The sequence below is a fragment of the Muntiacus reevesi genome, chromosome 2, assembly GCF_963930625.1.
Source record: "Muntiacus reevesi chromosome 2, mMunRee1.1, whole genome shotgun sequence".
NCBI classification, from domain to species: Eukaryota; Metazoa; Chordata; class Mammalia; order Artiodactyla; family Cervidae; genus Muntiacus; species Muntiacus reevesi.
Window position 1 is genome coordinate 122,646,198 of NC_089250.1, and position 9,570 is coordinate 122,655,767.

The 9,570-nt window shown below is 42.3% G+C and overlaps 1 protein-coding gene across 1 annotated transcript; it reads left to right on the forward strand.

Moving 5' to 3' along the window:
* Positions 1-8,763, forward strand: C2H10orf53 (chromosome 2 C10orf53 homolog). Its single transcript, XM_065919952.1, has 3 exons — positions 1-97; positions 7,920-8,039; positions 8,699-8,763. The coding sequence occupies exons 1-3, from the start codon at positions 1-3 to the stop codon at positions 8,761-8,763; spliced, it is 282 nt and encodes a 93-aa protein (XP_065776024.1).
* The last annotated feature ends 807 nt before the right edge of the window (positions 8,764-9,570 follow it).

Here is a 9,570-nt window from a genome sequence, read left to right on the forward strand (position 1 = left end):
ATGCCCAAGAACGCGCAGGTCATCATGCGCTATGGGCCATACAGCTCAATCGGTCTGTCAGTGGAGCACCGCACCTATCGCCTGGAGGGCCTGCTAGGTAGGCAGCCGAGCGCCAAAGGGCCATCCAACGGCATGTGCTCAGGTGCACTCCAGCCTCTGAACATCTGTACAGGCTGTGCCCTCTGCCTAGACTTCCTTCCTTCTTACTTTCTCTGGAAATCTTCCCTAAACCCCTGCTGCCTAGTATTAAGGGGAGAACAGACATTCACGGCGAGCCCACTGGGTGCTGAGTAGTAAATTTCCTGAATAGAAAGGTTACATGCCTTGCTTTACACATTGGGAAACTGAGGATCAGGAGTATTAAGTGACTTTTCCAAGGTCACCTGGCTGGAAAATGGCAGAGTCTATTCCTTGATCTTTCATTATTGAGCATCTAGTATTTGTTGAACACTCTTCCATGTACTGAGGACACACGGCTGAACAAGATACAAGACCTTGAAGTGTGTGTGTCCTTGTTGACTACTAATTGTCAGTTGTGCCAAGCTTCTGATGGAGGTGCATAATCATAGTGGGACCTACCACTGGCCATAATAGGAGGGGAGAGGAAAGAGAACTAGAAAGATTTACTTGCCTGAATTACATTTGAGTTGAGCTTTAAAGAATGAGGAGAAGCTAACTAGGGAAAAGGAAGAAAGAGCTTTCCAGGCAGTGGGACTGATGTCTGCAAAAGCTGGAAGCATGAACAAATGACCTGTGTCTTTGTTGAACTGATGGGAGGATGAGGCTGGAGAGGTGGACAGAGGCCAGATACAGCAGGCTGTATTGTATTAGGCAGAGGAATGAAACTGTGGCTGCTGCAAGTAGGACAGATTAGAGGGGGCCAGGAATGGAAGCAGGGAGATAAGGGGCTGTTGGGGTGGTCCAAGGGAGAGATAATATTAGCTTGGACCAGAACGGCCATAAAGGGGTGGTGGATTAAAGTAAAAGTATTGGTACTCCCTAAGAGGATGGAGATGGGGGGAAAGGGTCAGGAAGATGTGCTTCAGATCCAGTCAGTGCCTGGCTAGAAAAACCCAGAGTTCACAAAAACACTGCTTGAGCTAATAAAATCAGCATGGTTTAAGTATATGAAATCAACACACAAAAATCAGTTGTAATTCTGTATATAGCAATGAACAATCTGAAAAGGAAATTAACAGCTCTATTTACAACAGCATCTAGAAGAACAAAATACATATAAACAGATTTAACCAAGGAGGTGCAAATCTTATACACTGAAAACTACAAACATTGCTAAAAGAAATAAAAGAAAATCCAAGTAAATGGGAAAATATACCATTTGCATGGATTGAAAGACTTAATAGTGTTAAGATGACAATACTTCCCAAAGTGGTATACAGATTTAATGCAATTCATATCAAAATCTTGATGATGGTTTTTTTGCAGAAATGGAAAAAGTCATTCTAAAATCCATAGGTAATTTCAAGGGATTGAGACCAGCCCAAATGATCTTGAGAAAGAACAAAGTTGGAGGTATCACACTTGCTGATTTCATAACTTCCTCAAAATTATAGTAATCAAAATAGTGTGATACTATCATAAGGATAAACATATAGAACAATGGAGTAGAATCAAGAATCTAACAGTAAACCATCACATTTCTAGTAAACTGACTTTTGTCATGAGTGTCAGGACTTTTCAATGGGCAAATTTTTTATTCTTTAATAAATTTTACTGGAAAAACTGGATGTCCACATGAATATCTTTTGAGTAAAATTAGACTCATACCATATTTAAAAACGAACTTAAAATGGATCAGAGGTCTAAATTTAGAAACTAAAAATCTCTTAGAGGAAAGCATAAGGGCAAATCTGAATGACCTTAGATTTGTCAAGTATTTCTTAAACATCAAAGCATAGGTAACAAAAGAAAAAACAGTACGATTGAACTTCATTACAATTGAAAACTTTTGTGCATCAAAGAACAATACTAAGAAAGTAAAAAAGAAAATCTAGAATGGGAGAAAAGATTTGTGAATCATATATCTGCAAGCAGGACCTCTCATTGTCATTGGAATGCTTAGTAAGCATCTCATACCAATGTGTTCAAAATTTCTAAACTAGCTTCTGTAGTACTCACCAGTCACTCCTGCATTTTTTCCATCTCAGTTCATAGCAGTGCCATTCTTTCACTTAAACCAAAAACCCTGCAGGCATCTTTCTCTCCTCCCTTTCCCTCACACCCACTTTCATGTAGCAGCCCATCCTGTTGGTTCTATCTTCAAAGCATCCTGCAGAATTCAACCATGTCTTACCTTCCCTCCCACCACCCTCTGGCTCTTTGTCCAAGCCACTGTCAGTCATCTCCTGCCTGGATCACTGCCCTGGCCTCCTCACTGAGTCCCCTGAGTCCCCTGTGACCACCTTGTCCACTGTAGTCTATCCTCAGCCCCAAAGCCAGGCGATGCCATTAAACCTGAGTGAGAGCACAGCTCTTGCCTCCAAGAATATTCCGGTTGCTCTTAGCTCACTCAAGGCAGAAGCCAAAGGCTTACAGTGGACAGCCAGGCTCCACATGACCTCCCTAACCTCATTTCCTCCTTTTGCTGCTTACCCTCTCCTCCTGTTCACTCTGCTCCAACTGTATAAGCCTCCTCGCTGACCTTGAACACACCTAGCCCACTTTTACCTTGGAGCTTGGAAGTACTCAACTTGGGATGCTCTTTCTACACATTCCTGCCTGGTCTTTACTCCCTCAGCCTTCAGGTCTTTCTCAAAAGTCACCTTCATGGACAGGTGTTCCTTGAGCACCTCCATTGACAATATCAACACTTCCCTCTGCCTCCATCTTCTTTATCTCCCTTCCCTCCTCTTTTATTTCTTCCTAGTGCACATTAGTATCCAACATAACTATGTTTCACTTATTTCTCTTGTTATCCTTCTCTCCTACCAGGATTTCAGGGTAGCAGGGATTTTTGTCTGTTCTATTCTCCACTGTGTCCTACAGTCTGAAACTGTGCCTGGAATATCTTAAGGATGGATAAATATTAGTTAAAATGAACCTGCATAGAGCTGAACACTGGAACCCAGAAGGAGAGACTGTGGAGGAAACAAAGGAAAGTTAGAGCTGGGCAGACCACTTTTTGCCACCCTCTGAGGAGGGCAAAGACAGAGAACATGGAGGCATAGGATAAGATAAGAATTTCAAGAGAAAATGGCTAATGGGCACCACACTGTTAGCAGGAGTTATCTTTAGAAAAAGATGAATTTATGGTTGATGAAGAACATAGAAAAAGAGTGTTCTCAGAGACCTGTGATGGGAGGGGAAGTTGGCACAGTCACTTTGAAGGGCAACCTGGCAGTGTTGTAAAACTTAACCATATACTGTGGAATCCAGTTGCTTCATTTCTCAGTTACATAGATATATAAAAACTCACACACACACATGGAAGCATGCCCAGGAACATTTTCTGCATTCCTTGGTCATTGTGAAAAATTGGAAACAGCCGGAAAAAGGAGCGACTGGATATATTGCAGTTCATCCATCACGTGAAACCCTCTATGGCAGATCTATGTATACTAACAGGCTGGATCACCACAACATAATGTTAAAAGAATAAAGCATACTCCTGAATTTTAGCTACACTATGAACTCGCTTCCATTGAAAAAGACAAAGAGAGGGGGAAGTATTATAAGTGATTTTAAAAATTTTGTCCTTTATTTTCTTTAATTTTAAAGGTTTTAAGAAATCACTAGTCTGCATTACATTTACAATCTGATAAAATTGAGAGTTTAAAATACTTTTTGGCAGCCCAAGTATTTTAAGAAGCAAGAAAGGAGGTAGGTCTGAGCATCAATCTGCTGGAAGGTTGGGGGGAAGAACTGGGTGAGTCAACAAATGTACTGATGGGTCTTCACCTCTGACAGTTTAGGTTCAGAAGGTGGGCTGAGGCTACAACTGCAGGAGGTGAGGGAGTGGGTGAAGATGAGGAAATAAACAGTCCAGGCAGCTCTTTCCACAGTAGGGGAGGAGAAGGAGTATTTTGAGAAAATGGAAAGGAGAATTTTTATGGTTGAAGGAGATTTGAGTATTCCAAGCTGTCAGCAGGTGGTTGATTTTTAAAGTTAGCTCTGTGTATCCCTGAATGGTAATTTATACAATACTCTCAGCCAATATTTACTGAGGGCCAGTGACAAATTCCAAAGTGTTAATAGAAGCAAAGCAGGGAGCATCTGCTCCCCTTTCTCTGTCCGACACTCCCCCATCACTTTAGACCCAACTCACATGGTGGCATAGTAGTTAAAGAATCCACCTGCCAATGCAGGAGACACAGGAGATGTGAGTTTGATCCCTGGGTCAGGAAGATCCTCTAGAGGAGGAAATGGCAACCCACACCAGTATTCTTGCCTAGAAAACCCATGGGCAGAGGACCTTGGCAGGCTACAGTCCATGGAGAATGCAAAGAGTCAGACAGGACTGAGCACACAGACATGCACACATCACACCAGGCACAGACCCGTGTCTGTAAAACCTGCCTCCAAGTTCTGTGTGTTTCTTTAAAAACCGTAGTCCTCTATCATTTCCCGAAACCCTGCTGGCTTTGGAAATATGCCTGATTTCTCCTGAACTTACCCTGCCTTAAGCAATCTGAAATGTTTAGTTCTTTCTTCATTACTATAAATTATAAAAGCTCAGCAAAAATGTCCTGACTATGGCCTCAAGACTGATGAAACTAACTCATACTTAACAAAGAGTGTTAATTTCCCTAGCCACGGTTACCCCTTGCCTGTTATACTTAAGTCTGCCAAATGACCTGCTACAGAGGAAGAGACTCATGAGAATAGAATCCATCCTTATTTAGCTGAGATGCTCTGGGTGCCATCCTCCAGTCCCTAGTTATGCATTAACTGCACTTGTTAATGGTCATCGATTTTGCATCTGTGGTGAGCAGAGGAGGGGGAGATGCCTGTTTGTTTGCCTTGACTTCCTAAATCATTTGTAGATGGCACACGGTTCCACCAGTATTGAAAAGAGGGAGGCTTTTCCATATCCCTGCAGTTCACCCAGCTCCCCTCATGAAGAATGAGGTGCCACTTCAAAGAGTCAGACTATCTGCAGGTGGCCTTACAGCTTCTGGTTGATTTATGCTGGAGTTTAGCCACTACCTTTGCAAAGACTTTGTTGCACAGAGTATATTTATCTGACCTTTCTTTGAATAGGCAACCATAGCAGCTCATAGGAAAAAAATGGGTCCTCCATGTAGAGAGGTGGCATTTGGATGAACTGCAGGAATTCTGGTGCTTCTCTGAGTTTGATCCCTTAAGCCTGGACTCGCTGCCCTACTGCCAGGCTCAACACATCCTGGACTGTGGACTGGTGAGAAGGGGATGGGCATCCTGAGGATGAATACACAATGTAGACTCTGAGGTGGCTTATCCCTTTAATAAGATGCAGATTTATGTCAAAAGAGTCCTTGGAGGTGTCCAATGCCATTATGAGTTTGTTTATTCAATGAGCTGTATTAACAGGCCCCTCCCCGCCCTGGAGGGGGATGGATTGTGGTCAGTGAAGGAAGCAGAGAGCTTTATAAGGCAAATTGAAGAAGGACATGCTCTGTTACAAGGACTTCTTCCTGGGAGACTTCATCTGCTCAGATATTGAGGCAGATTCCCATTTTGAGCACTGCCCTCCACCTCCATAGAGTGGGTTATTTGGTGAATCAAACCCTATGTCTTAGGTACACTTTTCATGAAAAGAGTGCCGCTGTTCTCGTAAAGCAAACCCCAAATCCAGATGCTCATGTGAGGCTTAGTCAGATGTGCCCTGCAGAGAAAGGACCATGTCAGGTCGTGGGGAGGGGGGGTACATCTTCCCAGATCTCCTGCAAAGCCTCTCATCCCTTATCCTGTGGACACAGGGGCCAGCCCCAGACAGAACCTGTGCTCCTTCTCTCCAGAACCCCCAGGCTTTGGAGAGCTGGTGTTCGGGGTTATTAGGATAAGGGTGGGGTATAAGATGAGAGTGCAGAAGCTGTTTTGTTCCTGATTTTTTCCACTCAAATTGAACTACATGTCCCAGGGGTGTCTTCAGACAATGCACAACCAGGGTCGTGGAAGTCAAATTTCCTCCTACCTACCAGTCTGTAGCTTTTCCCTCTCAGGCTGTGTCTCCCTTCACCTGAGCAGGCACTGCCAGGGGGCATAGGATCCCCAGAAAACTGTCTATAGACAGTTTTTATGCCTTTATGCCCTAGAAAATCCACTCACTATTCCAAACTGGGCGGACAGCTTCATTTAAATAAGTCCCTGGTCCAAACTGAGTGCCTCCCTCCAAAGATGTTTAAGAATAAGACACTGAAATAGAATACAATAATACAAATATGCCAAAGATGTGGGTATTCTGTAGAGAAAGATGTTAGCAGACACGAGGACAATTAGGGCCACCCCTGGGTGCCCAAGGAGTGCTATCTTGTTAATGGAGATCCTCGCTGAGTTGCTTTCTGAAGTTCCTTTCCAGAAGTGAAATTAAAATCACACAATCAAAATGTTCACAGTTGGGGCTGGATGTTCCTGAACTGATTAAAAGATGAAGAAGTGGACACGCCAACATTTTGAAACAGCAATTGTCTCTGTAATTAAATGCAATTAACTGTCATAACTGTTAGCTTTTCTCCACATAGGCCTGATTGAAATGCTGAAACTTTGAAAAACATGCCCTCCTCCCATCTGATTTCTCTTTCCATCCTCACCAAAATCCTCACCGACAAAGACTGCCAAATGTGATGATGTAGTGCACAAACTCCCACATGGAGGTTATAGTGTGAGCATATCAGGACCTGGGGAGAAATGTGTTGGAGAAAACACAGCTCCAGGCTGTCCCATGCACGCCATTTCTCCTAAGCCCATATACCCTTGCATTTCCATAATAAAGAATACATTTTTTATAAAATAAATAACAATTTTCCCATAGCTGGCCTCTAGGGAAGGCACTGGTGAATATAATAACTAAAATGCAGATTTCAAAGGGGAGAATAAAAATGTAGTCCATTAACTTTGAAAACATTTGTCTCTCAATATTATTAACAAGCCTAGAATATGCTAAAAGAATTTTTTTTAAGTTTCTCATAATCTCACCACAGAGCTAACCCCTAGTTTTATTTTTCCTAATATATACACATACTTTAATTACACTGAATACATATTTTTAATACATCTTAAAATGTAACCCTGATTTTTTGCTTATATTACAAATTTTTTTCTTGCTATTAAAAATTCATAGACATTTTTTAAATGTCAAACTAAAATCTTATCTTATCATCTTTACCACCATTTACTTGACCATTTTCTTATTATTGGGCATGTAAGTAATTCACAGTATTTCATTATTAATATTATATTCCTACAGAAAGGAGCTTATTGTTGTAAAAGTCTGCCTGTATTTCTGATTTTTTTTTGTAAGTGCAATTTCCTGGGTCAGAGATTAGAATCATTTTTTAATTCTAATTTTTGAGGCATTTGAGACTTTTGCCATTTTCTTCCAAACTGCCCTCCAGAAAGGTGACCAAATGATATTTCCATTATCAGGAAAAGAATTTACCTAATTTCCTACATCCCCTCCAACACAGTATCACCTACTATGAGGAAAGCTCAAAAACTCTTCCTTGAGAAAGCTCGTATTTTCACTGATCATGTGGCTCTGGTGCAAATCACGACCCAAACCAAAATTTCTCAGGTCTCTGGCTGTGCTTCCCAGCAGAGGGGAGGGCATGTCAGGCTGTACCAGGAGGGCACCCAGCAGGGATGTTGAGTAACGGCCATGAACAACTGGAGAGCAGGCCGGTCGCTGCCATCCGTGAAGACATCTGCATGTCAGGTTCATCTGTCCCCATGGCACACACATCCTTCTCCATCTTTTCCAGCTGTGTTGGCTGAAGATGGACACCAGGTCCTCCTAGAGAAGATAGAAGACTGGAATGTGGTGGAACTCATGGTGAATGGAGAAGTTGTCTTCCGCTGTAACATCAAAGACCTGGAGTTTGGTAAATCCTTCCCACCAGCATTTTGCTTTCTCTAGGGCACTTCCATTTCCAGTTTAGTAGTCATCGTTTTCTGCCCAGATTCAAACTGGGTTTCTTTCTGAGTCTTAAATTCTTACTCTGTCATGCATGAATGAGTGCATCCTAAACCACACACAATAAAGTGCTTGTTACTCTGGGCTTCTTCATGGGACACTGGGAATAGAAGAGGATTGAAAAGAAAATGAATTTTTAGCTCTAGACTACAATTGGGACTGTGAGCATTTAGGAAGAATAGGTTGTTTTGTGTTGTTGCTTTTCATTTTAATAATGTGCATTTTATTATTACTTGCTTTGAAAATGATTTTGGTTCCATCTGATTATTTTATCTAGGCTGGCTAAGACAATTAGAGTCAATATGCTGGCAGTGCATGGCATCATCAGCCACAGTCTATGGATTTCTTTGCCCCAGAGAATTTTTGGCTTAGCAGGCTGGCATTGTGCATGCCTCACTCCACTCAAAGTAAAAGCTTTCCCAATACACTAATACTCTATTAAAGGCTAGTTAACAATTTACACGTCTGGAACCTTCAGAAATGTAGAAGCTGTATGTATGTCTTCTATGACATGACATTGTATAATATATAAAGCTGGCTAAAAGAAAATTATATCTATGTCCCTAGGAGGTGACGGTAAATTAGACCCACTGTGCGGAGAGGCCAGGATAGCTGTACTAAATGCCTACTGATCTCCTCGTGGGAACAGGCATCTCAAGTCAACAGAAAAGCAGCTGCCTCCGGCCATTCTGCAGTTCAAACAAAAGCAGCCGTTCCGGGCCTTGGACGCCGGGGTCAGACAAGACAACACCCTCTGTCCTTCAGCCTGCACAGCATAGGTTTCTCACCTGGCTGCAAGGAAACAGAGCCCACAAAAGTAATAAAACCTCACCATTTGCAGTGTCTCTCAATCTCAACCCATAGGGAGAGTGAGCCCTCCAATATCAGGTACACATTGAGCTGAAGGAAATAATAAAATGCAATCTAATAACAAAACGCCATCCCTTGCTAATAACGCGAAGTTGCCAGAAGCATCAGAGGCTCCACTCTACAGTAAGTGAAGAGCTAGGAAATGATAAAATTAAAGATAAGGCAGGAGGGGGATGGTGGGAGGGAGGATGCTGGGCTTTGAAAATCTGAACCAAAAGTTAATGTCAGTATTTGGAAACCTGCCTATTCCTACAGGTTGACTTCTTGTTCCCAGTGGAGTAATATTCAACATGCTAATATACAATTACCTAATGGCAAATATTTAGTTATTTTCCTTTAAAACAAGCAAATGATGTCTGCCTTCTTTTGCACTAGCCAGACTCACAGGCTGGTCTGTAGAAGGCCCAAAAGAGGCCAGGACAGAAGGGGAAAGTGGCTCCCCATTCCCTCTGGAGGAAAATAAAGTCGGTGAAATTAAAGAAGAGTTTTAGCTGTGGTTAGTGCCAAGCTCAGCCATGTCAAAATGGTGTTCATTTTCCTTTAGGTCCCATGTACCAACTGTTACATGC